General features: G+C 54.8%; 5 protein-coding genes across 5 annotated transcripts; 3 read left to right on the top strand and 2 right to left on the bottom strand.

Annotated features, from left to right (window-relative positions):
* Positions 1-25: 25 nt before the first annotated feature.
* A1O7_03062 (uncharacterized protein) lies at positions 26-5,656 on the top strand (the record flags this gene model as incomplete). The annotated part of the gene is made up of 9 exons (XM_007757088.1): positions 26-321; positions 376-3,199; positions 3,349-3,381; positions 3,625-3,728; positions 3,890-3,935; positions 4,005-4,433; positions 4,539-4,894; positions 5,007-5,230; positions 5,298-5,656. 9 exons carry the CDS (start codon positions 26-28, stop codon positions 5,654-5,656), a joined length of 4,671 nt encoding a protein of 1,556 aa, XP_007755278.1.
* Positions 5,657-11,054: 5,398 nt separating this feature from the next.
* A1O7_03061 (uncharacterized protein) lies at positions 11,055-12,281 on the top strand (the record flags this gene model as incomplete). Its single annotated transcript, XM_007757087.1, has 3 exons — positions 11,055-11,109; positions 11,162-11,386; positions 11,440-12,281. The coding sequence occupies 3 exons, from the start codon at positions 11,055-11,057 to the stop codon at positions 12,279-12,281; spliced, it is 1,122 nt and encodes a 373-aa protein (XP_007755277.1).
* A 1,141-nt stretch (positions 12,282-13,422) lies between these two features.
* On the top strand, positions 13,423-18,625 carry A1O7_03060 (uncharacterized protein; the record flags this gene model as incomplete). Its single annotated transcript, XM_007757086.1, has 7 exons — positions 13,423-13,591; positions 13,646-13,836; positions 13,914-14,093; positions 14,145-15,117; positions 15,174-16,076; positions 16,159-16,722; positions 16,773-18,625. The coding sequence occupies 7 exons, from the start codon at positions 13,423-13,425 to the stop codon at positions 18,623-18,625; spliced, it is 4,833 nt and encodes a 1,610-aa protein (XP_007755276.1).
* Positions 18,626-19,816: 1,191 nt separating this feature from the next.
* On the bottom strand, positions 19,817-21,613 carry A1O7_03059 (acyl-CoA dehydrogenase; the record flags this gene model as incomplete). The annotated part of the gene is made up of 4 exons (XM_007757085.1): positions 19,817-19,980; positions 20,173-21,058; positions 21,148-21,393; positions 21,533-21,613. The coding sequence occupies 4 exons, from the start codon at positions 21,611-21,613 to the stop codon at positions 19,817-19,819; spliced, it is 1,377 nt and encodes a 458-aa protein (XP_007755275.1).
* Positions 21,614-22,664: 1,051 nt separating this feature from the next.
* A1O7_03058 (serine/threonine protein kinase) lies at positions 22,665-24,536 on the bottom strand (the record flags this gene model as incomplete). The annotated part of the gene is made up of 1 exon (XM_007757084.1): positions 22,665-24,536. One exon carries the CDS (start codon positions 24,534-24,536, stop codon positions 22,665-22,667), a length of 1,872 nt encoding a protein of 623 aa, XP_007755274.1.
* Positions 24,537-27,144: the final 2,608 nt, after the last annotated feature.

Raw genomic sequence — 27,144 nt, 5'->3', positions numbered from 1 at the left:
CTCCATGCTGAGTCCGTTGCGATAGATGAGGGCTTCAGACGGGCTGCAGTCTGTGTTGACTGCGACGGGTCACTTTCCGCCAAATTCAGTTCATCCTCTCCCTCACCTCGAATCTCTCCGGAAACAACCATTATGTGGTGACCCCGAAGGCTGGGGCCCTGTGAGCTCCTTACGATGGGATTTAACACCCTGCTTCCTTGACGTCTGGATAATTGGCGTTGCCCTGTGGGGAATCTTGTTCGGGACTGGAGCGCTCTGGTATTTGTTTAGGAAACGCATCGCCCAGGAGGTACCCAAAAACTGGCATTTCCATGCAAAACTGTGAGCTATTGTGTGAGTTTGCTGTGGCAGGCCGAGGAGCTGACTCAATGCCAGGACCGTCATTGTTGCCATTGTCCTTGTTACTGCCCTTCAAGCCGCCGTCCAAATCGTATCGTTACCAGGAATATGGTTCAAAGACATCAGATTCTACACGAGCATTGCCACCATCGTGTCCCTCTCATTCATATTTGCTGTACAGTACTATGAGCATTGGCGGTCAAGAAATCCGAATGGCGTGGTTCTGTTCTACTGGGTCTTCTACGTCCTGGCCAATGCCGTGAAGCTGCGGTCGCTGGTGAGCAGAGGAGCGTACAAGGATCGCCTACCATACTTTATCGCATTCAATGCTGGTCTCGGTCTGGGAATTGTGGAGTTCATTCTCGAATACTTGGTGCCAAAAAAACAGAGTGCATACGACGCGCTAGGAGCAGATGATGAATGCCCGTACGAATATGCCGACATCTTCTCCGTACTTACTTTTGGCTGGATGACTCCGATGATGAGATTTGGCTACAAAAACTTCCTCACGCAAGATGATCTGTGGAACCTGCGTAATCGAGACTCTACCAGGGTCACCGGGGATCTGCTGCAGAAGGCCTGGGCAATCGAGCTGGAGAAGAAGAAACCGAACCTTTGGATTGCTCTGGCCCGAGCATTTGGAGGTCCATATCTGCGAGGAGCGTTCATCAAGACAATCAGCGACTCTTTGGCGTTTGTGCAGCCGCAACTCCTTCGACTCCTCATCACCTTCGTTGACTCCTACCGGCCGGGCCGTGAGCGACAGCCAGCCATTCGCGGTGTGGTCATCGCGTTGGCAATGTTTATGACTTCGATCTGCCAGACAGCGGCCTTGCACCAGTACTTCCAACGTGCCTTCGAAACCGGTATGAGAGTAAAGTCATCTTTGACTGCTATGATCTACTCAAAATCCCTCCGTCTATCGAACGAATCGCGTGCGACCAAATCTACGGGTGACATCGTGACGTACATGAGTGTAGACCAGCAGCGTCTAGCTGACCTGATGCAGTGGGGACAACAGTTGTGGTCGGCGCCTTTCCAGATCACGCTCTGCATGCTGTCGCTCTACAACTTGGTGGGTGTCTCATGTTTGGCTGGAGTTGCCGCCATGATCGTCATGGTCCCAGTCAATGGATTCATCGCCAGGTTCATGAAAAAGTTGCAACTCTCGCAGATGAAATACAAGGATCAACGGTCTCGGCTGATGACGGAAATACTCAACAACATGAAGAGCATCAAGCTATACGCATGGGGTTCTGCATTCATGGATAAGTTGAGCCATGTGCGCAACGACTTGGAGTTGAACAACCTGCGCAAGATTGGCGCCGCGCAGTCGTTTGCGACCTTTACATGGTCCTCGACACCATTCTTTGTCTCGTGTTCGACTTTCGCAGTCTTCGTGTTGTTGAACGACCGACCGTTGACGACCGACCTGGTATTTCCTGCATTGACTCTGTTCAATCTCCTGACGTTTCCTCTCACTGTCCTGCCGATGGTCATCACGAGCATCATCGAGGCCTCGGTGGCTGTGGGGCGATTGACTGCTTTCTTCACCGCGGACGAACTTCAAGACGATGCAGTCAGGTTTATCGACGAGCCGGCCAAACAGGTAGGGGAGTCGTCTGTTTCCATCAAGGATGCCACCTTCACCTGGGACAAGGACTCCGGCAAGAACGTGCTAGAGAACATCAACTTCAATGCCAACAAAGGAGAACTTACCTGCATAGTTGGCCCGGTGGGGGCAGGGAAGTCGTCGCTGTTATCATCAATTCTCGGTGATCTTCGCAAAATCCATGGCGAAATTGTCGTCCGAGGCCGAATTGCTTATGTGGCACAGTCTGCCTGGATTATGAATGCCAGTGTGAAAGAAAACATCGTGTTCGGACACCGGTGGGATCCGCACTTTTACGAGCAAACCATCAATGCTTGTGCTTTAGTGGACGACTTCCGCCAACTACCAGATGGTGACTCCACTGAGGTTGGAGAGCGTGGGATTTCTCTGTCCGGAGGACAAAAGGCTCGGCTTTCCCTGGCACGAGCAGTCTACGCACGAGCAGACGTTTATCTCCTAGATGACGTTCTCTCTGCGGTCGATCAACACGTTGGACGCCATATCATCAACAATGTTCTCGGATCAAACGGGCTGTTGAATGGAAAAGCGAGAATTCTTGCTACAAATGCCATCACAGTCTTGAAGGAAGCAGATTACATGTACCTGATCCGCGATGGCTCCTTCGTCGAGAGAGGAACTTACCAGCAACTCATTGCCATGAGAGGCGACGTCGCTTCACTCATCAAGACCTACTCGTCCCAAGAGCAAGAATCAGAGGGAGAACGCAGTCCCAGCATCGAGGGAATGGAATCCGATGATTCGACCACTGTCGTTGGGACCAACGGTATACACGATGAACTCGACGCAGAAGAAGCCGAGGAGTCACGACAAGAAGTTGGCGGATTGGTACCTATTCGGCCGGGACCGAGTGGACCTTCCAAAGCCGGGCGGAAGTCCAGCTACGTCACGCTTCGCCGCGCTTCAACCACAAGTTTTCATGGACCTATGGGCAGACTCACTGACGAAGAAAATGGCGGCATGAAGACCAAGCAAACGAAAGAGACCGCCGAGCAGGGGAAAGTCAAATGGTCCGTATACACCACGTATGCAAAGGAAAGCAACCTTATCGCAGTGGGGATATACTTCGTTGCTCTCCTCGCTGCTCAAACCGCGCAAATTGGGGGCAGCTTCTGGCTGAAGAGATGGTCTGAGATCAACGAGTCGTATGGCCGGAACCCTGCGGTAGGCAAGTACATCGGCATCTATTTTGCCTTTGGAATTGGTGGCGCTGCGTTGGTTGTCGTTCAGGTACGTGCTTGTCATCTCCTGTCTTCTTTCCTGGTTTGGCTCTGCTCCGAGAAATTGGGATCTGTCAACTGTCTATGGCACGGTGTTGTGTTCATTGTGCGTTACACAAGAGCGACTGAGACTGACACGAACTGGTGTCAAATTTTTAGACATTGCTGCTCTGGATTTTCTGCTCGATTGAGGTATGTTTTCCCCTTCCCAAGGTACCAGCTGCCTGGCTCCACGGTTTCCACGTGCTCGGGACTTTCTCCCTTCTGTCCGCTGCTTCTGCCATCGACAAGTCAACATGAATACGCGCGAATCATCACGTCAAGAACAACGGTGCAAGGTGCGAGTGTGTGGCATGCAAGACATGGGAAGAATCACGCCTACGAGCTCACATTGTGATCCGTGTAATCACTTTCTCCTGCTGACGCTTTCCTCAGGCTTCGAGAAAGTTACATGACCGAATGGCATACGCCATCTTCCGCTCGCCGATGGGCTTCTTTGACACAACTCCTGCTGGCCGAATCTTGAACCGGTTTTCCAGGTACGTCAGAACCATTGATTGGCACACATGTGCTGCATGGCTTGATGCGCCGACATTGCTGGAGTGTATCTTTGTTTCGTTGTGTCCCAGCAGTGGCTTAGGAAACAACATCCTTGAGATGCGTGTTGCGTGCACGTGTGCTAACCTCGCGCTATGTTTAGCGACATCTACCGCGTCGATGAAGTTATCGCACGCACGTTCAACATGGTGAGGATCCCCTAGTCTTAAGTCGACACTTGCATCTTACCGTGCCCTATTATCTAACACGCGGGACAGCTCTTTGTCAACACGGGCCGTGCGCTCTTCACCCTGGGTGTCATCGCTGCCTCGACACCAATTTTCCTGGCCCTCGTGCTCCCCCTCGGCTTCATCTACATCATCTACCAAAAATACTACCTGCGCACGTCTCGTGAGTTGAAACGTCTGGACAGCGTCTCTCGCAGTCCGATATACGCTCATTTCCAGGAATCCCTGGGGGGAGTGAGCACCATCCGCGCATATCGCCAGCAAGCGAGGTTCACGCTTGAGAACGAGTGGCGTATGGACGCCAATCTGAGAGCTTATTTCCCGAGCGTTAGTGCGAATCGCTGGCTAGCTGTACGATTGGAGTTCATCGGAAGTATCATTATCCTTGCAGCTGCGGCTTTTGCAATCATCTCAGTAACAACGGGAAGTGGGCTCTCTGCTGGCATGGTGGGCCTTGCAGTAGGTCCTCCCCTGTCTCGGCCCCTCCCTGTCCTTTCATGTGTCACCCGCAGGCGAACAGGCCGTGGATTCCAAGAAAATGCTAAGAATACTGACCTGTCGTAGATGTCATATGCCCTGCAGATTACACAGTCCCTGAACTGGATTGTACGGCAAACAGTCGAGGTGGAGACCAACATTGTCTCCGTGGAGAGGGTACTCGAGTATGCAAATCTGCCAAGTGAGGCCCCGGATGTCATCTTCAAGAGCAGGCCGAGCATCGGGTGGCCGGCACATGGACAGATCACGTTCAAGAACTACTCCACTCGGTACCGGGATGGCCTGGACCCCGTGCTTAGAGACATCAATCTTAGCATCAAGGCCCGGGAAAAGATCGGCGTGGTTGGAAGGACAGGAGCAGGGAAGAGTTCGTTGACTCTTTCACTGTTTCGGATTATCGAGCCAATATCGGGGCACATCAGGTACGTGAGATCCGTTGAGCGGGATGCCGATGCAAGAGCGGTTCTGAGGAAAGGAGCGCAGCCTGGCTTTGGATTAGCCTGGTGGCGGTGATGCTAACTTTTTCGGCTGTAGCATCGATGGTCTCAATACTTCGACTATCGGCCTCCTAGATCTGCGACGGCGGCTGGCGATCATCCCTCAAGACGCTGCCTTGTTCGAAGGGACGATACGCGACAATCTAGATCCTCGCCACGTTCATGACGACACGGAACTCTGGAGCGTGCTAGACCATGCTCGCCTGAAGGCGCATGTCTCGGGCATGGAGGGTCAACTGGATGCTGCTGTACACGAAGCTGGTGAGTGCGCCACCAAGTACTGACGCATGCAGTTCGTGTTCGACTGACTCTGGGATCTCGGATCAAGGTTCGAATTTGAGTCAGGGTCAACGCCAGCTGATATCCCTGGCTCGCGCTCTCCTGACACCAAGCAACATCCTCGTACTGGACGAGGCAACGGCAGCCGTCGATGTTGAGACGGACAAACTGTTGCAAGCCACGCTCCGAAGCAACGTGTTTGAGAATCGCACCATCATCACCATCGCCCACCGCATAAACACGATCCTGGACTCTGATCGGATCGTCGTTCTCCAACAGGGGAAAGTCGCAGAGTTTGACACCCCGGACGAATTGATTAAGAAGCGCGGCTTGTTTTACGAGCTCGTGCGTGAAGCTGGGTTATTGGATGGGTTCGGAAATGGTACAGCGGTTCCGAACCAGCAGTAGCCCGCGGTCCCCGCGCTACATTATGCTGACTCCATGCTTCCAATACATCATTAGTTTGCCGGGGAACCAATGCTCTCTGATCCGTATTCCTCTAGCGGCTCCAGCGTTCCGAGTCCTCGGGAGAGACGTTTCCTCTCTAAGACTGACTCAAAGATCCCGGTAACGCGCGGCGACTGCTCTCAAGCAGAAAGAGCAAGGTTGCTGATTCGCTGGGTGACACCAAAGACCACAAGTCTGCAACAAACGCCAGCTCCGAAGGCCCACTTTGCACTCAGACAGCCTGCGCTTCTGTGCGTCTCAGCATTCGCCTTGAGGAAAGTGGGATATTCGCCAAGATGCGAGATGCGAGACCCACGCCGCTTGGTTGCGTCTGATAAGCCCAATCAGATCGACGTACCACGGGCGACTGCTCTGCAGAGTTTAGTCCTGCATATGCTGTGTAACCGTTCAGCAGGGCTATCCTCTTTCGGCCACTTCACAGGACCGATTGCAACAGCTGTGGTGATTGCGTCTGCTGGCCCCAGCTAGGCCAATCCGCCGCGAAATCTCTGCCGAGTTGTACGAAACGGCCAAGGGTGGCACAAGGAGGCTGCCGCAAGGGGGAGGAGCGTCGTACTAACGCTGCATGGAACCGCGGAGGGTGGGATATGGTGCCCACATGTACCCTGAGTATGGGGGATTGGTAGAGATACCTTGAAGGGCCTCATGACTGTGTTATGGTCGTTGTACCTGTTACCTGAGTGATAGAGTTTCTGACCAGATCGTAGTTGCACAGGTCCCACAACCCTCTTTGCAGCACTAGGAATCTCAAATCCGGCGTGAAAAGCCACAAATCAGCCCGGCCAATGACAAGGATGGGCAGGACCGGAGAAGGCGGAGCCACCAATGCAAGCAATAATCGGGGCGGTTGGACGAGGGCCACCCATGCCCCCCTTCACGCTCCTGCCATCACCTATGGTGGAGATGTTGAGAGGACGGGACCCTATCCGGCCATGGCGCTCGTCAAGAGACCTGGGCCTAGCGCATCTGGCATGTACTTTGTACGTTCTTGGGTCTGCGATAGACCTCGATCGAAGACTCGCCATTGGTTGCACGGTGCTGCTGCCGCCCCTATGCTGCATTCTGCGTGGTCGGCTTCGAAGCTCAAGGAGCCCTTGTCCCCCGAAATGCCTATTGCCACAAGTAGGTGTGCGCCAAAGGCGCCAGAACTCCCAGAAGAGGCGCAGTGGTGGCCGGTGGTACCAACAGCAACAGCCATCTTGGGCAGTTCGATTAGACCCTGGCCGTTCGTCGACCCCCTGTGTGCGGTTGGTGTGGAGCAAATCACGGTTCACGAACCCCGGAGATCCGTCTCTGTGGCGGGCGAAGTTCCGGTCAAGGTCCGTCACTACGTGACTGCCTCATCGATCTAGATGAGGCTGGGTTCCAATTAAACCTGAATCCCATTCCGTACCGCCCTGAAAGTCTCGAGCTGAGACTGGGATCAACCGACTTGGACCATGCTGACTAGATGGTTGAGTGCAGATGACGGATGCAATCCATGTGCAAAGGCCACGGGATGACATGACCAAGGTTCTCCTCACGCTTCAGTGTTGTGGGTGTCATTGTTTCGGCTTCGTAGACTAGAAGCCACCACCAGGGCGCAACGAAAAGCTACCAGCGAACCGAGGAGCAGGCGCGGAGTCCAGGACGCAAGAATGCAGAGATCTGGAGTATTGGATATGTAGCGAGACACCAAGTGAAGACTAACCCTTCTGCGTGCGGCTGTGCCACGCAGTCTCTCGCCCTGCAACCTACGCTCTCCCGTGTTGTGTCCGGTTTCTCGTCAGAACTGGTCGGGCAGCCAAGGTTTCAGAGACGGGAACCTGCCGGCATCTTAGACTCCAGCTTTGGCGATCCACTTGTTGTTTGCTTCACCTGCGCTGGTTACTGCTCTGCCAGACGAGCCACGGGACGGTTGACCATGAGTGGAAGCAAGGGAGATTTGCTAGCCAAAGCTTTCGTAGCACCTCGACGGGCGGGTAGTGGGCTCCAGCCGCGGCACCTCTTCGGTTTGCTTTGCTTAGGCTCATTGGCACGGCAATCAGAAGTACGACAGAGGTTGCCGCCTAGCATGAGAATTTCATCGATATGGAGTGGAGCAGGGTGGTTCAGTGGCACAGGCGGGAAGCAACAGAAGGGCGTTGCATGATAGGATGGAATCGTTGAGATGACAGAGCCAGGACGAACCAGCCTACCGTTGCATTTCGTGTATCTCAGATGGCTTGGATTTCGGAAGCATCAGCAGGGGCATGGCTAGCAAGCACAAGCGCAGCCATCGCAGGAGCGCAGGCGGCATCGGGTCTGGATGGCATCCTCGCTGCTTCTGCGACTGTTCTACTGCGGCTATACTGGTAGCGTGCATCATGCAATTCTGGTTCGAGAGCGTCCGTTGCCACGATGCAGAATGTCCTGTGCGGCCGTGCTTCCCCGGTGCACAGTCGCTTCACCTTGCCGGACCCCCTCCCCTCTCACCAATCTGGCTGCTGCGGTATTTAATTGCTCCACTGCCATTGGCAGGCGCTTGTCCAACTCGCTGGACCACGAACTACCACGTATAAAGATTTGCCGCTACGCTTACAGGGCTGCTGACAAGTGAGAGGCTGCCCCTGAAGACCTAGCAACGGTCCGTAACTTGTCCTCGGGCCTGCCGGAGTCGAAGTCGATAGCATGGCTTGATGGCAATCATTACTTTCCCACCGGGCTCATTCTCGGGCCACGCCCCTCCTATTCCGCAACGGCACAAAGACAAGGCTTGCCTTCCACCCACGCAGACTGAGCAGGCACCACAACCGCGTCACTGCCTCCATCCAGGAGCAACATGTCCATGAGCCAACCATCGGCCACTTGCTGGCGGTTCGGTGCAACGGGGGACAGGCCGACGACTTGACAGGGCAAGACACCACACACCCACACAAACCTGGCCTGCCAGATGCCGCAGTTGATCAGGCAGCACAGCCTCGGGGGCTCGAGTCTTCTCTTCGCTCTCAAGTTCCCTTTCAGCGTTCGTGCCCATTCTGTGACAGCAGCTGCCACTCTCAGTCTCGATTCCCACCAGCCCTCGAGTCAGTCTGTCTGTAAGCCATGCTTCCCGCCCCCCTCTCCGATCTCTGCTCCATGATCTACTCCACAATGTGATTTCTAGCCGGCTCCCCAATCGTCTGCGACCTTCTCTGCTCATTGGCTGCGTGAATGCCCTCGTCCAATTGACAATTGCATATACATCTCCGTCTCGACGGCGTGAGAGATCCAGTTCTCTCCTCCTTCCTAGACCCGTTCTCTTGTACCCTGTCCGTCCATTCGCCTAAAACGCTGCCGTCAGCCAGACATGCGAAAGCAAAGCTAAAGCAAACATCGTCACGGTCACTACAACGTACATTGCTTAAACTCCGCCACTCCTCCACTGCCCCTGGTTCCTAAAGTTAATTTCTCCCTCAACAATCTTCTTTCGACCTCTGCGTTGACGCCCCGAGCTCCCACGTTGTCGGCAAGAAAGTACTGCCATGGTGGCCACCTAGAGCTGCGCGTCCTCTTCTCCATCTCACCTGGCCGGCTTTGTCTTTGTTTTTGATCAGTATTTTGGGGGTTTCGTCTTGTTCTCCGGCAGGCTGTCCTGGCCATCATCCGCGTAACCAGCAACGCATTCGCAGCAACCTCGATCACGCCGTTACAGTTATTTGCACACAACAGCTACAGGTGCTCTGGCACCATCACCTCAAGATACCCCTTCACGACCAGCTCAGAAAGGTCAGTCATGATGTCATTTCGCCGGAGGCTCTGTCGGGCGCCGGATACACTGCTTTTTGGGCATGTCGTTTTCTTTGACGCGTTGACGGCGAGAGATATGTACAGCACTTGGGCGGCGCGAGTGGAGAGCTTGACAAGTAACAGCTTAGCCTACAATAGCGCTTTCCCCGGCGCGGCTGGGGCATCTCGCTCCACAGTAGGCCGAACAGCGAAAGCTAAACAGGCTCGGGAGGCTTCTGGCCGCAGGGGTGCAGCCGTTGGGAAAGCACATGTGTGGTCCGCTGGGCGTGCCCCCTTGCTGATCGCTCCAACGGCCTGCGCTCCACCAGCTCCTTTTCTCCATTTCCCCACAAGGCTCACCGCTAAACGCTGCAGCCCATAAGCTGGTGGCCTGCGATGTGCCCCTCCGCTTGTCGACGCCGCCGTCACGCTTCGTCGCTTTCCCTTGGGAATGGGCTAGTGGTGGCACTGGCGCGCTCTATCCTTCCGGCTCGGACCAAGTCTGCTAACTGTGGTCCTGTCCTAGACTCAAACTCTCCTTGGATAGCTCTTTCGGGCCCGTCCCCCCACTTATTCTTTCAACGCCTCGACCACTTGCATACATAGAAGTCGACCCGGCCACACTACTCTCCGCCGTCGCAGGTCCGACGTGGAATGTCAACCAGGTTGGGCCGACCACCATGACCTTGGAAATGGGTTTACCGCAGACTGGCCTTGCCTCAGCAGACGGACAGGAAGACATAAAAGTCGAAGCTACTATCGCTGTTCCTACCCTGTCAAGGGAAGAGAGGCAACAGCATTTGATTGTGAGCTGATGGGCCGAGGCGACAAACAAGGTTGTAAGGTTGGCTAACATCTGCTTGAAGAATGAAATCAAGAAACTTGTCGCAGACTGCGAAGATTTCATTGGACTTGTGCCGGGCCCGCGAGGCGTGCCTGAGATTGTCGTCTCTCCAAATCTGAAGAAGGACAAATGGACCATCATCCGAGACGCCCAAGAGACCTTCACCCAAATTTTGTCCATGCGCAACCCCGGTGACAAGAGTACGTGATACACGGAATCTATCGGCACAGTGACTGACCTCGACAGGCAACTCTTGTGATTCCTCCCGACGATGTGGCAAAGTCTTCAAAGTAGAAACCACCGCAGAGGCGTGTGCACCGGGTGGCTCAATATCTCTCTCGGTCCAACGTCCTCTGAAGCGCCACAGGTCCAGAAAGAGCGCCATGCGAGATCCGTCTTATGCCAAGGCTCGACATGGTGGTGGCGGAATCAGAGTAGTCGAGTCATCTGCGTCGCAGATACGCGTCGACGATGATAAGGCGCTTGCCGAATGGTACAGGGATGCCTTTTTGGGGTTGCAACAGGTATCATGTCGCCTGGTGGCCAAGATTTGGATCAAGAAAATCCACCCAAAGAAGGTAGGTCGCTGCCGCCGATGGAATGCGCGGGACTTTGGACTGACGAGGCAAAGCAATCGACCCATCCATATAATGGCCAAATGCCCCGGAATACGACCCCTGATTCAGATCGGACGAGGCCTCCTTACTGGCCCATCGGTATGTTATCTGTCCTGGCACCTGTCTCTTAGCTGTGGTGTGGTGGACTAACATGACCGCTGTCCCAGACGTCCGACACCGAGAACCCGATCACATCGGCAAAGATGGTACGCCACCGCAAACCCTCACCAGCCGGACGCACATGCTGACCAAGTGCAGAAAGGACACAGCTACTGGTGCATCTGATCATGAACACTCCTCAACCAGTTGTGACGAATCCACCGTCCGATCCTGTGCACCAGCAGTTCGTTTACGCCCAGGATTTGTTGGAGTGCCTTGAGCCGAAGAAAGGCGAGCGCGAGCTGACCAATGAACGTTGGGATACGATCGAGCAAATCATTCGAACCCGACAGATGCAAGAGCAGTATGCTGCTGGTGAGATAGGTCAGTCTTCTTGAGCCGGTAGTCGAGCATCGTCGCAGAACTAACATGGGCAGATGGCGACACGCTCATCTTCCTCGCTGATTTCAGCAACACTGCCGCCTCAAAACTGGGGGCGATGAACTCCGACGATGACGAACTCGACTGCGACGGTAACGCACCCGGGATATCCAGCGAGGGTTCCGATGCAGCAGCTGAGAACCGAGAGCCAACCCCGGATACTTCAACGCAAACATCTCCCACTGATCATGCCGCCTTTGATGGGCCTGTGCCGATCAGCAGGTTACGCAGCGCAGCCGACCTCGTGTCTTTCCCCGGACGTCGTATGGCCGCACGTCGATCACGGCCGGGCTTCACCGGAGGACAAGCACCACCATCCATTCCGATGCGCACAGGGGCAAGTTATTGCCCGGAGCTGTCGATGAGTATGGAGACTTCAATGCCGCATGGGGATGCTGCAATGTTATCCCTTGTGGGAATGACTCCACGATTGCCGTCGCTCACGTATGGGCGTATGGAAAATCACGCTGGCACCTCAGAACTGATGCATATGACTGGACATGGCGGACATCCGGTTGCAAATTTGCACCTGTCGGATTGGCCAGAGATACCACCACCAGACATGGGGCCGGATGCGCCAGCAGAGATCTTCGGCATTCCACAAATAATGACCACAGCCAACATGAGGAGTCATCCATATTTCGGTCCAGAGAGGCCCGACGCTCCTCGAGATTTGCAAAGTGGAATGCACCCAGCCATGCTCACCCCGGTACAATATAATGACTATGTCGACGACACACGTCGTGCTTTGCCCTTCCGTGCAGCAGACCCACAGCACTCGACGATGATGCCGACCCAAGGTGTGAACATGGGCATGATGGGCGGTCATTTCTATTGATTTTGCGACTTTGAGCGGCTTGGGAGGTTCATGCCCCACGATCGAGGGCGTGCACCCAGCAAAAGAGCCAGACATGGTCTTTTGCCAGCACTTCCTGGGCTCTGTCGCCACCCCATACCGGCCCATACGTCTCAGCAAGGTTGATCTGGCCCAATATTGGCCACTACGGCCTCCAATACTCCATATCCGCTCCGTTCAGGATAGTAACAGTCGATATGGCCGACAAGCTGCGCACGAATCTCCTTTGTTATTGGATACTTCTCCGCCTACGCCTGAAAATTTGTTGCTACGAAGCATCTTGGACATTGAGTCTCTGTGTCTGCGTGTTCGACGGGATTGCACAGCGTCCATCCCACTTTGATCCAGTCAAAAGGAAAAGTTTTGGTGCGTTAATGAATTCAGCTGCAAAAAGGCAGCAAGCTTGGATGCTGGTGCACGTTGTTGCAACAAGGCAAGGGACGGTCACTAGTTCGATTTTCGGCATCTGAGTGGTTTGAACTCTCGCAAGCGATTTTTGCATTTTTGGATTCTGCCCTGATGTTGGGTTGAGCGAAGTTACTGCCTGTGGTGGAGTCTCATGACGATTGTGAGCACGTAGTGAGACATTTTCGGGACGGTGTAGATTCCATCAGATACTGGACACACTTAGCATGTCAGACGCAATGGATTGAAGGCAAGGAGACGCCTAGAACTCGAGGAAGACCCGTGTAGTGTTGTTGATATTGAGTTCGCTGGCCTAGAATGCTATCCGCGTGGAGATGGGGCTCCCGCCTGGCGAGCCCAGCCAATGGTGCCGGGCTTCTGTGCCAGGCGCCTGTCGGTGCCGAGCTGCCTGCGCGGGCGCGGCTTGCTTTGTGAATTCCTTCATTGGAACGCGACATTCGCAAGTCACCCACCATCTTTCACTCCTGTGTCAACTAACAGTGAATCATTCTCGACTCATTACTCGTCACTTCCGCCCATCGCCTCCTCATCCCCCCTTCGACCGATCCCCTTGCTTGCTCGAGCATGCCAACTCCCCGATGTTGATCGACACAAATTGCGCAAATGTCGACGCCGCAGGCCACCCGCGGCCAACGCGGTGGCAGCTCTACCAGGGGAGGACGAGGGACGTCAAGCTCGACTGCTCGAGGTCGCGGTAATGCTCGAGAGAGCACCAACCCCCGAGGAAGAGGCAGAGGCGCCGCGACGGCTCGCGCAAATGGGAATGGGAGGGGCGCAACCCCCACTAGTGAAGGTCTTTTGCAACGGATCCGAAACGATCTCAAGAGAGGAGCGGACACTGAGACAACAGGGCGAGGAAGAGGTGAGTGTGCCTCTGAGGTGGAGAATGAAGGGCGAAAGTAGGGACTGATTCGAGCTAGGGCGCGGAGCCAGCAGGGCAACAACACCTTCGACACCCAGTCAGCGAGGGCGTGGTCGTGGATTCGCAAACAATTCGAAGACGTTCAGTACCCCAAATTCGCAAACCTCGACATCTGGGTCCCGAAGGGGATCTCCCGCGCCCGCGAGAGACCGGAACCTCATGAACACCAAATATGCCGAATTCCAGACGGTGCGTCTCTACCCCGTCCGTGTCTGGCTGATTACGACTACACAATAGGTTCTCTGACGTGCGAATAACCATTATAGCTCAAACAAAGCCGTGAAGAGGAACGTGCAAAAGCCATTCGTGATGGATTTTTGGCAGATCCGGAGAAGAAAACAAGCCTGGATAAAGCCATCACCCCGGTCGGCACTTGCACGGATATGTGTCCACGATTCGAAAGGGTGGAGCGCATTGTCCAGAACATGGTCGACAGGGCGGAGAAGGTAACGAGACCAATATCTTGATGGCAGGCAAATTGCTAAAGCCATGTGTAGGAGCGCGATGATGAAGACGGGAAAGACTGGCCGGCGGAAGATCGCATGGTCAAACGGTTTCGTCGCTCTGCTGCGGGCTACGATGAGCAGTTGCCCTCAGATATCCGGACGCCGGAGACTCTCAAGCGCACGCTGGACTACCTCTTTGACAAGGTGATTGGTGGTGCCGAACGACTCGCCACGGTACAAAAGTTTGTTTGGGATCGAACTCGAGGAATCCGGAACGACTTCTCCATCCAACAGGTCACCAATGCTGCGGACGTTAAGCTTGCCGTGGAGTGCTACGAGCGTATCGCCCGTTTTCATGTTCTCTCCCTGCACCAGCTGTCGAATCCCGACAACCTCCTGGAAGGAGAGCACTTCGACGCCTTTCAAGAAAGAGAACAGCTCAACAATACGCTGCTATCCCTAATGTACTACTACGATGACCATCGAGACCGTGTCCATTTCCCCAACGAAGCAGAGTTTAGGGCGTACCTCGTCATCTTTGAGATCGTATCTCAGACGCCGAACTTGGAAGACCGCATGCAGTCGTGGCCGGCCAGCGTTCTCAACGACCCTAGAGTAAAGACGGCGCTGAAGCTCTATGCCGCTGCAGGAAACACTACGCTGCCTCTTGGACCTCTGCAACCCCTGGCGACTGCCGCCATCGCGCAGGGCAATGGAGGGAGCTTTTGGAATGTACTTGCCTCGAGATCGGTTCCGTATATCATGGCGTGTCTTGCTGAGATGTATTTCGCCGAGGTCCGATTTGCAGCTTTGGATGCTCTGTGGCGATCACTCAAGCAGTCACCTCTGGGTCAACAAGCACGATCCAGGGAGTGGAGCCTCCACGATGTGACGGACTTCCTGGGATTCGATTCTGAAGATCAGACCAGGGAATTCTGCGAGGCTTTTGAACTGTCATTTGCCACGGACGAGAATGGAGGGGGATACCTGGACCTCCGGGCGAACTCTGCTATGTCTTTGGACAGTGCGTATACCCATGTCCACGCCACTTTTCGAGAACAAGTTCTGATATCTGCGTAGAGTCATCGACACCCGGACAGCAAGTCTTCTCCCACAAATTCGTCGAAAAGAAGAGATACCGCCGGACCTTTACCGCCGTGGTCAATGGTGTGACCGTCGCGGACGCGATTCGCTCGGGCGCGATTGAACCCGACGAAGGAGAGCACGGACGAGCCGAATACGACCCTGAAGACGACGCTGAGAGCATGTTCGTCGCCGAGGACCAGCCGGCTCCTTCCCCCGCCAACTCGTTAAAGTCTGGCTCCTCACTCGATCCAACAGCCTCAGTCTTCACACCAGCATTTGGGAACACTCCGACCTCATCGGTCTTTGGAAAGCCAGCAACGGAGTCACCCTTTGGCACGTCGACAGCATCTACAGGCTTTGGGAGTACAAGCAATACTCATTCAGAGCAGGGTACCACGGCGTCGACGTTTGGGAAGCCCTCCGATGCCGGCGGCTTTGGGTTTTCTTCCACAACTACTCCATCCGGGTTCCCGTCAACCTTTGGCAAGCCAGCTGATTCTGGCGCTTTCGGCTCCAGTGCTGCAAACTCTCCGTCCAGACTAACGACACCGTTTGGAAATTCGACAACCCTACAGCCACAGTCGGCAACCTCAACAGATCCCCAGCCGCAACCAGCGACCTCGACGCCTGGTGTTTTTGCTACACCTGCAGCCCCCGTCTCTACGGAATTAGCCGCTGGAGGCTTTGCGTCGTCCACAGCTCACTCCGGTTGGAATTTTGGGCAGTCTGCTTCTGCATCCCAGCCTAAGCAACCTGCCACGGCCGCTTTCGGGACAAACTTGGGATCAACGACAACCGCGCCTCCCAGCTTATCATCAGGGAGTACTTTTCAACCCCTCTTCGGGCAGCAACCCGCGTCACAGGGGTCAATCTCTCCTGTGCCTGCAAAACGGGAAGGTATGTTCTGTTCATACTCCTCTCAATGTGCTTACGGCGTCCTGCGTTTGAAAATAGCCACTGATACCTCTCTTCATAACAGACAAGACAACGACAAACCCATTTCCCTTTGCCAGCTTTCAATCGCCTGCCGCATCCAACCCTCCGAGTCAAATATCAGAAAACAAACCAGGGACGTCCGCGTTCACCCCACCAGCCTGGCTCACATCTCAATCACAACCAACTCAGCCGACTTTAGGTGCAGCCCCCTCATTACCATCCTTCACTAAACCATCACAAGAACCACCCACCACTTCCACTGGATTTGTCAAAACTCCTTTCAAACCATTCTTCGATTCGAAAAAGGATAGTCAGCCCTCCCTTGACACCGCTTCTCCACAACAGCATTCTCAGAAGCCGACTTTGACACCGACCCCTGCCTCACGTCAACCTCAGCGCAGCACAACTCCTCCACATTCTCCACGCCAAACCCCTGCCCAGTCTGTCTTCACCCAAGCAGATCGGCAGCGACTCGCTGCGAACGTGGCACGTATTGGATTCACTCAGCCGAACGGCCTCCTTCACAGTTTCCTCGAATTCGCCCTGCGGGAATTGTTGACGACTGCCTTCAAGCAACACCAACAGGAGCTACGTGATGCAGCCATTGGTAAGTCAATGTTCCCTTCGCTAAGACTCAACCCTAATCGCGCAACCTAGCATCTGTCCGTGGACGCATCCTTGCGCGAAAATTTGGCGTCCTCTGGAGACAACGAGCTTGGAACAACAGCCTCAATCGACGTGCGAAGAACAGACGCCAACTCTTTGCAGAGACAATCAGAGCTGAGCAAGCAAGAACGCAGAGAAGTGATGAAGAGCTGGAGGAGATACTGAAGGCAGCTCAAGAGTCCAGACGGCTTCAAAAGGAAGTCGAAGAGGTTGTCAAAATGCAAAAGGAACCTTCTACGATGCCAAATGGTAACTCAGTGGTCAAGCTTGCTGGACAAAAGCGTAAGAGCTTCTCTGGTCAAGACTTGGGAGCCAGCACCATATCATCGTCCAACAGAGCGACCTCAGTCTCCGGTCACAAGAGGTCGAAGACGATGAGTACCTCGAGGCATTCAAGTCCAGCAGGGAGTGGTGCGCCATTTGGTGCCAGCTTCCGTTCGTCCACCTCAAGGCCACCTCAACACGTCTCGATCTTCTCTCGTGCCTCGACTCTGGGACGATCGACCAGCAACTCAGATTTGCGCAAATCAGCGTCATCTCAGAAGCTGGATGTCACGCGCACGGACTATTTCAGGCTCAAGGCTATGGGTCTCGATCCGGATACGCCAATCGTACCGGACACGAAAGAGACGCTGGCTTTCCGTCGACGGCGAGAGGCCGAAGAAAGACAAGCAAGCATTAACAGAGCCAATCGTCGCCTCCGAACCTCAATCTCGGATCAGAGTCCACCGGCCGCGATGCCACCTCCCCCGCTGCCACGTGCTCAAACACCCGAGACTCAACAGACACCACGAAGGACACCTACTCCTGCTCCTACCCCTATTGAGGACGACTTCCTCAAGCAGATCCGAGAGGCACGAGGGGCAATGGCCGAGCAGACCGAATGGTTCAAGCAGCAAGCCGTCACTTTGGAGCAAGAGATCGCCCAAGAAGACGAGTTCAGGAAAAGCCAGAGCAGTCTGAATGGTGCTAGCAGTCCTGTCTCGTCAAGCGGTCTGGCTAAAGCCATGGGATACGAATACCTTCCAGCGAATACAAAACCTGGCTTTCCACTTTCCAGGACTGAATTACGCATCCGCCAGACTGGTGCTCACGGCCTGGCCACTAAACCTCCACGCTCGACGCCGGACTACGTGGCCGTGGCCATGTCCAAGAAAAGTGCACTCAGTTACAGTGGCGGATCACAATCACATTCCAGTCCTGGCAGGAAACGATCGCACAACGATGTGGAACCCTCGGATGAGATTTCGAACGCCCACAAGGCTGCCCTCCACGCTTTGAAGCGTCCTCGCGCTGCATCGAATCATACGCAGGTGGCCGACTCACCTGAGAAGCCAAGGTCGACGGCTCGAAAAAGTGGCGGAAACGGAAACCCATATCAGTTGTTGCAGTCCGTCGGTCCGGATCAGGGAGAAGGAGAAGAAGACCTGTATGGGAACGACGCTGATACGGCAGAGTCTAACGATGAGGAAGAAGAACACTCTGGACAATCTGCCCCTGGATCTCACCCTGCCTACTTCGAGCAAAATGGCAACCACGCTGACGATGAGGACGAAGAGGAGCTAGACGAAGAGGACGAGGACGAAAACGAGGAGTCCTACCTCGAAGAAGAAGAAGGCTACGAGGATGAGGATGACGAGGGAGAATTGGACGAGGAAGACCACGAGGGCTACGAGTACCAGTATCCTGTACGGTATTTACAGGGTGAAAGTGGTCAGGATGGGGATGAATACGAGGACGAGGATGCAGCCACACCGGCTTCGAACCCCCAAGTCAGTCGAGCGGCCAGCAGTGCCCCGGGCGCGAGTGTGGACGACGCGTTCGTCATTGATGATAGTGATTGATTCGGGCATTTCTCAACCACAATATCTCTTGGTTGGCGCGGCAGTCGTTGGACGGGAACCATAGGAACGAGAGCTTAGGTGGATAATCCTTTCACAAGGTATTCTAAGCTGCTCCATCACGGAGAAGACAATGATAAATGGTGTGCTTGTGCTCGCAAGGCGATTTTAAACTGTTGTTGCATGCAAGTCTTTGTGTGTCGTGACCGCCACGAGATTGATCCCATTCACATCTTTACGCCGTCCAAGGTCAAGGTCCCGGTGTTGGTAGGCCATATGTGCGTGTGATAGATGGGTGGAGCTTGGGTAACCACCGAAAAACCTAGATATATACGGAACATGTCTCCTGGAGTCTTTGTTCTATAGAGATGACGATGGCCTTGAATTTTGCCCATATAGGCAATTATCTAGGGGGTTACACAGAGTACTTTATGTAGGAGGTATCTAAATATCCAGGGCCACATGACAAACAAAGCTCAATGACCCACCCGGTTTGCGCGCGCCCGGCCCAGTCTAACGCAGGTACCCAGGTAGTCTGTCTAGTAGAACGTTGTATGTGCGCATGATAGGCGGGTCTTAGTAGTAAACCATTCAAATCATTCGAAATATGTCGTTTCCCTTCGCCTTCCAAAACAGATGGCGGTGACACTTGGAGTTTACCTATGTAGGGAATTGTCTCGTGGGTATTTGGAGTGCTACAGGAGACAACTTCTGAGGACCACAAGACTACCGGGTATGGTCGATGATTTCATTCGCTTTTGCGGCGCGCTCATCGCAGTCCGAAGGTCTGTAGCCTGGCGGCACATTGGACGGGCAAAACCTTAGAAAAGTCCGTACTGTATCTACCGCCGTCACTTTGTTGCCTACCTACGGACGAGCACTCCCTTTTCCTTCCCGTGGATCGGTTGACCAGTCTTTTGTTTTTTCACTCTCCATCCCTTCCTTTCATGAATCGGTGACTGACTTTGGCAGCCCCGCCGCCCTGGCCGTCCAGAATGATCCCGGGAGGCGGCAGGCAGCACCGAATGTTTCGCGATCGTCGATCCAAAGTAAGCAGGCAAGCACAAATACAAGATGCACGCCGCACGCACGCCGCACACACAGGACATGCGTGCCATGGTCTTGGCCTTCACATTCGCATTCGACACACGTCCCCCCCTGACACGGACCGGACCCCTACGCTGCGTCTGCTGTCTACAACTTTGCCTTCGGCTTGAACTTTGCGGCGCCGAGCTCTTGCTTCTCGATGCCCATGTCGCGGAAGATTTGCTCCGTCTTGGCCAGTTGGCGGGCGATGCGGGCCTTGATCTCGTCTTTGCGCTGCTTGTTCTCGCGGCGGCCGAGTTGGTGGAGATGCGCTGTGCGTAGCATGTCAGTTATGGTAAAGACTGGGCCGATGACAATAGCACGTGTCGTGTATATCACACGCGTATCACATGACACAAGCGCATGGGAGTACGAGTACGAGGCAGTAAAACATACATCCGCATGGGTAAGCAGTACGAGGCATGCAAGGAAACGGGACTTCGTGCTAGATATGGCGTACTCACCCTCATCAGGTCCGTCCGCGATCCTCAACGTCCTCAAATGAGCCCACATGCTCGCGAGCGGCGTGTCCTGGCACACCCCCATTGCTCCATGAGCCTGGATGGCACGGTCGATGACCTCGAGCGCCACCTGCGGCACCTTGACTTTGGCCTCTGCGATCTCGCGGAGGGCAAACTTGGCGTCCTTCTGGTCGATTTTGATCGCGGCGTTGAGCACGATGAGGCGCGACGCGTCAATCTCGATCCGCGCTTTCGCCACCCACTCGAGCAGCACGCCGTGCTCGGACAAGGGCTTGCCAAAGGGCACCTTGCGCGTGTCGTTGAGCCGGTTGATCATCCACTCGAGCGCCCGCTCGGCGGCGCCGATGGCGCGCATGGCGTGGTGGATCCGCCCCGGGCCCAGGCGGCCCTGCATGATCTCGAAGCCGCGGCCCTCGCCGAGGATGATGGCGTCGAGCGGCACGCGCACGTCCTTGAACGTGATGTGTCCGTGGCCGTGCGGCGCGTCGTCGTACCCGTATACGCTGAGCATGCGGTGGACTTGGATGCCGGGGGTGTCCGCGGGCACCAGCATCATGGACTGCTGCTTGTACTTGTCCGGGTTCTGCGGGTCGGTCTTGCCCATGACGATGAAGATCTTGCACCGGTCGTCGCCCGCGCCGGACGACCACCATTTCGACCCGTTGAGCACGTAGTGGTCGCCGCGCCGCTCCATGCGGAGCTGGATGTTCGACCCGTCCGACGACGCAATGTCCGGCTCCGTCATCAGGAAGCCCGACCGGATCTGGCCCGCCAGGAGGGGCTTGAGCCACCGGTCCTTTTGCGCCGCCGTGCCGTACCGGGCAATCACTTCCATGTTGCCCGTGTCGGGGGCCGCGCAGTTGCATGCCTAGGAACAAGACCGTCAATGAGGGGTCCTACACCGACAAGCGCTCCCTGCCGCGGCACAGACGTCGTGGGGCACTACCCGGTACGTACCTCACTAGCGGTGATGCTCTTGCCCAACTGTTCGGCCATCAGGCCGTACTCGACGTTTGTGAACTGCGGGCCGTCCTTGAAGTGGTTCTTGGGCAGGAACATGTTCCAGATGCCCAGGGCGTGCGCCTTTTTCTTGAGCTCCTCCAGGATGGACGGGTGGCCGTGCCAGCGCGCGTCGCCCGTGCCGATCTGTGACGAGTAGACGACATCGGCGGGGATGCATTCTTCGTCCACGAAGGTGTAGACCTGGGAAAGTCAACAAGTGGGTAGGTGAGTGGTCAGTGAGGGCGTGGTGAACGACTAGTGTGGATGCGTGGGTGCAGGAGACGTTGGGTTTCATCGGCGGGCTCAAAAAACCAACCGTGCAAGAATACCAGGTACGTACCTTGTCCAGAAGATCCTTTGCCCGCTGCGACACAAACGGCTGGGCAATAGGCGGGATGTTTTGCGTTGCGGGGGTCGCCATGATGAAGGGAGGTGAACGTGACGGTCGCAGAGGTGCTATCGAGGGGGAGGGAGGGTTGAGGAAATATACAGCCACAGAACAAACAGCCCGGCTATCTACGACAAAAAGCCCTCTTCAACCCAAAGTTGCAATGTCCTCGGCTGCAAAGAAGGGAACAACGAGGTGAGAATGATGTGGAGAAATATAGGTAGCTTCGGCTGATGCTTGATCTGGGGAATTTGGAGTCGGGGTTGGTGAGGGTTTGCCTCGGCCTGGCGACCGACCCTGGCCGTAACTAGATTATCTGTTATCCAGGGGTGAGGTCCCGATCAGGGTTAGTGGGAGGACGCCCATGGCTGGGATAGCGAGGTACCGAGGGTCCTCATGGACGGGCTAGGTAGGTATGAGGATTCAGCATCGGGACGGATCATGGCCGAAACGGCAACAACTTTGGCCGAGTTCACAAACACAACGACTGCAAGAGAAATCCGAATGAGCTTGATTTGAGAGGGTTGAAATTCTCCATTGTCGAAGACATGCCACTTCTGGCCACAAGTATCAATCTAGCTACTCTCGCTGGCACCAGCACGCCCAGCTTTCTTCAAGCCAACAAAGTCAAGTCCTCGTCCGGGAGAATTGATGTAATTCAAGAGAGCACACGCCTGTTTCAAACACCTTGATGAGCCTCTCCCGATCTTTCAATGGTGAACCGTTTCCCCGCCTAACAGCTTGTCGCCGCCTCCGTATCCTATAATGCTTTCTCTGTCGAATCATGCTAACTTCGAAACCATACTCGCCGCCGCAAGCCCCAATGCCAATGTCCGGGATATGTTTGGAGTTTGAATGTTGTTGGTACAGTCCGTGACACCTCGTTAATAAAACAAGCCCATGTTTGCAAAGTCATCAGTGTCAAGGTTCCAATCGAGACAAAAGCGAGGGTGGTGTGGAGTATTTTTTCTGGTCGTCCCCCTGACCATCCAACAAAAACACAAGATTCTTCCCCTGGGGTTGTAGCTCGCCTGGTTCACGCAGAAAGTTCGAATAAGCTGACAAGAAGGTGATGCTCAAAGAATTACAAATGGAAGTTGTGCCAACCTCCAACCCACTCAAGATCGTCCTCATCCGCGGATGAGTCGATCACGCGTTGCTGACGCCAATCTTTTTCCAAGTACGCAGGACGAACCTTGTTTCGGCTGTCCCGTCGACGGCTTGGATTGTGGTGATGCTCATGTCCAAACCCGGGTGTTGGTCTCTTGCGAGATCCTGTTGTCATAGCTCGTTTCTTGGTCTGAATTTCCGGCTCGGTTTGGTAGTTCCGTCTCTTATTGCCCAGAGCAGCCCACTTGTCGGCGGGAATCTGCTTTGGTGAATGTCGTGGGGTCCGCATCCGCCATCCAAAGGGGTCGTTCTCGTTGACTCCGAAGCTGGCCTTCACTGGCGACGTTGGCTTTGGCGTGCGGCTACGACGAGCATTACTGGACGAACGGCTCTTGGATTCGGCAAGCACCCCAGGCGGTACCGGGAGAGCCTTGCGACTATCTTGACTCCAGCTTCGCGAGTTGTGCTCACGTCGAAACTTCATCTCGGCCTCACGTTCTGACTCTTCCTCATCTTCCTCAAACATATCGCTCCAGCTCTTGGCCACTGCGTCGTCACCCTTCTTTCCGAAGACGGAAGACATGGCGGGAATAGGTCGAGATGGACGGGCAGGCAGCGAATTGGGGATGGGCAGCGGATCTGGTTGAGGTGGATCACGGCCAGCAGGCCGCTTGATCGCCATCGACATAAACGAACCATAAGCCGAGTCGAAAACAGACGCCAACGACGGTGTGTTGCCAGAACCAGAGTACCAGGATTCGCCAAGCTTCAGGCTCTTGTCAGAATCAAAGAGATCCTCCTCGTACACGTCCGTGATGCTCGCCAGCTGCTGCTTGTGAGCAGGACTGGCATGCAGAGCCTTGGCCCACGGGAACGACTCGCCATCGAGCTGAGGACTTTGGATCGACGGGGTCCGCAAAGGCTCACGGTTGGCACTTGCCCGTACGACATCGCGTTCTTCAGAGCAGAAGAGGTCATCGAAGGATTCGTCTTCTGTAGTAAAAGCAACCGCTCGGAGAACGGCTTGTTTCACCGCGGCTAAGTCGCGCTTGGCAGGGTCCATGGCCATGGCCACCGAGAGAATCTCGAACGTATCCTGCGACATGTTTGGGAAGATGTCGAACAAGGATTGGCGATCGCGCCGATAGTCGGCAAATAGAACATCATCTTCCGTTGGCGTGACAAAGGGGTTCCTTGCGAAGAGAACATTGAGCAAGCAGATGCCAATGGACCAAACATCGGCCTTCGCTGGAGAATAACCCGTGCCAGCAGGATCGTATTGTTCGGGAGCCATATACCGGTCACTTCCGACGCAGGGCTCGTAACACCAGAGGCTCCTGGTAGCCAAGCCGAAGTCTCCGAGCTTGACAGAACCATCCTGCGTCAGGAAGATATTCTCAGGCTTGATATCTCGGTGGTACAGACCATTGGCGTGCATGTGTTGTACAGCACTGATGAGTTGCAACATGAAACGCCGGACATGTTCGGTCTGTAAAGGTCCACGGTCCATGCGGATGGCTTCGTAGAGATCTCCCTGAGAGCAGTATTCCAAGGCCAGGAAGGTATGAGCGTCTGTCTCAAAGTGATGTACAAGATTCACCAAGTGGTCGTGATGCTTCAATATGGCATGGCAAGCAAGTTCCTCAGCACCTTCATCCGTATTTAGAGTTGTAGGCTGAGATACGGCAGAAGGCTTGGTGAGGCATTTGATGGCCACGTGCTGTTGAGTCAGAGTGTCCTCGGCGAGGAAGACCATTCCGAATGAGCCATGATTGAGAGGAGCAATGGTCCGGAAACGTCCACCAAGGAGCTCATCCGCACGGAAATCATCCTTCATGCACTCCATCGCTGATGTGCAGTTCCAAATCTTCCCGATCTCTTTGCAGCGGTCTATCCTTTTGCGGATGGCAGACGATAACTTTTGACTTTTGTGACTGAGCAGACAGTATGATCCAGGAGAAGTTTGTGCAAGAGTATAGACAGGAATGGAAACGGGATGCGTCGAGCTTGTACGAGCCGAGAGAGCTCAGTCGGAAAAGACAACGTCGAGTATAGGAACTGCAACCAACAGGACACCAAGCATAAAACCGCCTTGCAACTTGAACTCTCCAACCACCCCGCTTATCATGTGTAGAAAACGCCCGGTCGAGAGGAAACCACGGAACTCCTAGTCGTCGTGCAGCGTCAGAGGCTCATAGAGGTGATATAGGTCGTATCGTTATAAAAACAAAGGAAAGCGATAATCGCTGACGCAGAGCCTGGGCTCGTTGTACAGTCGAAAAGCAATGGCGTAGAGAGCGTAAGTTATTGTGTCATGATCGAATGAGGTGTCGGGGCTGGTTCCGGCAAGAGAGCCAAAGAATGAATGGTGGGATGATGAAGGAGAGATCTGGGTCGGCTCGAAGGAGGTGAGGTTATAGAGGTGTGGCAAGAGAAGTGATGTGTCACACTGCTGTCGAGCTCCTGATGCCTGTCGACAGACTGCCACGGAAGAAGCTGGCCGACCGAAAGGAACAGAGAAGACTCGACTTGTATGGTACGATCTTCTTGGCTCAAAGGATGAGTGCCTCCTTTGTCCTGGCGTATTTGTTGTGGTGGGCAGAACGTGACTCGACCGTGACCCAATGACACCACAACAGTGAGTCACGGGATCCGTCCCAGGGCGACTGATCCGAACAGACTCGTCGGGATCGCTCTCAGAAAGCCTTCAGATGCCAGGCAGAGTGAGCTCAGGTCGATGGTATACTAGGATTATAGGTACAGTATGGTCGTGTACGAGTCGATTGCGGTTGGTGGGGGGAGCTGGTAACCAGTGGGGGCGGGTGGTCGGTCTGCTGGGTGACAGCGAGGAATGCCGGGAAGGAACGTCGTCGAGACGCAAGAGAGAAGGAGGGACACGGCCAGGTGTAATGTGTAGGTAGGGTCGTAGGGTTATAGGAAAGAGAAACGAACACTCGTGTGGCTTTGGACTTCACATTGCAGGGTGGCCGAGTTGAGGATCGAGTAAGGGACGTACAACAACAAAGAGAGGATGGATGAGTGAGGGTTATGAAGCTTGCAGGCCAAGTTGGCGGTGACAGCGCTCTCACGGTCACCAGTTCCTGAGAATTCTGGGGCCGGCCGGCAGAGTGCGCGAGTGGTTCCTCGAGCAGCCTAAGCCTACTGCGTAGAGGTGGGCAGAGGCAACGGCAAAACGCTCAACAAATGATGCCGAGCCAGAGAACACAATGGAATCGGTCGGGCCAGCTATCGTCAAATCAGCGTGTGCCTGATGGGGAAGCTTGCATCGTCCCTGCGCCTGATATCGAGGGCGCTGGTTGGAAGACTACTGCAGCTGCTAAGCTCTTTCAGGACTGGTGTCTTCTGCACAGGCAAGCCCTCGCAATTTCCTGGCAGCGCGTGATCCACACTGCGCTGACCTTCTTGTCTCTTCTCTGCCTGTCCTCGTGCTCAGCTTTACGCTGATCGGGCGTGCATGGCGCCATCCCTCTTTTTTTGTCTCACACTTCTTGCTCAGCCCTGGAGATCAGTCGCCGGAGCCATGTTTGGCCAGTTCCAGCTCTTTGACAGGTTACGTGGTTCCTGCTCAGGCGCTGCCTTCCTGGGCATCCACCCCTACCCGCTTTCGGCGACACGCTTTGAGCCCTCGGCCAATAGTCACGCCACAGCCATCATGGACCTGGCGAAATGACGCTGCCGCTCGCTGAGACACGCAACCTCAGCACCACGATGACCAAGGCAGAAACCAAGAAGGACACTTTGCAACAACGACAAAGAACAATTACGAAGCTCGGGAGCATCAGGGCACGGGTTCCCGAAGCCTCCTCGCCTCTGTCACGGGTCGCATCTCTGCGTGCTGATACTGTGCACAAGTACAGTGTGCGAGCAACCATGACACTGTTCCGCAGGATATTGTGCACGTACTGTGTAAAGGATGCCATATCCGGCTTACCACACTGCACAGAGGTCTCGTGCTCAATCCTTTCGTGATAGGCCATATCCGCCGCGTGCAACACCCAAGGTTTCCACAAAGATACTAGTAGTCCTCAGTTCTTCACGAGCACTGCACTATCGTAGCTTACGACTAGAGCGAGAAGATCTGTTATTGGCCTACACTCGGACTTGAGAACCGAAACCTCTCGTTCGATCGTGATGGCACCTGGCTGATGCTCCGGATATCAGTTGCCTGGCCGAGTCAACGTACGAGGTACGAGTACCTGGCATGACCTAGTGAGAAAGTCCCCTGAGCCTGGTAAATTGTACTCCTGCATAACTCGTACTGTCACGACTGTGTAGCAGCTTTACCCCGCAGAATCTTGAACTCCATGACCGCCAAGTAGTTCATCCGCAACGGTAGTTGTAACATGCCGTGTAGTAAGTTCATAGGAAGGAGACGGTCGTTGCTTGTGCATGCGCCTCTGTTCATGACTATTTTCCAGTCCTCTCTTGTTCCG

The sequence above is a fragment of the Cladophialophora yegresii genome (assembly GCF_000585515.1).
Source record: "Cladophialophora yegresii CBS 114405 chromosome Unknown aczIN-supercont1.2, whole genome shotgun sequence".
NCBI classification, from domain to species: domain Eukaryota; kingdom Fungi; phylum Ascomycota; class Eurotiomycetes; order Chaetothyriales; family Herpotrichiellaceae; genus Cladophialophora; species Cladophialophora yegresii.
The sequence above is the reverse complement of the archived record's forward strand: the minus strand, read 5'-3'. Positions and strand labels throughout refer to the sequence as shown.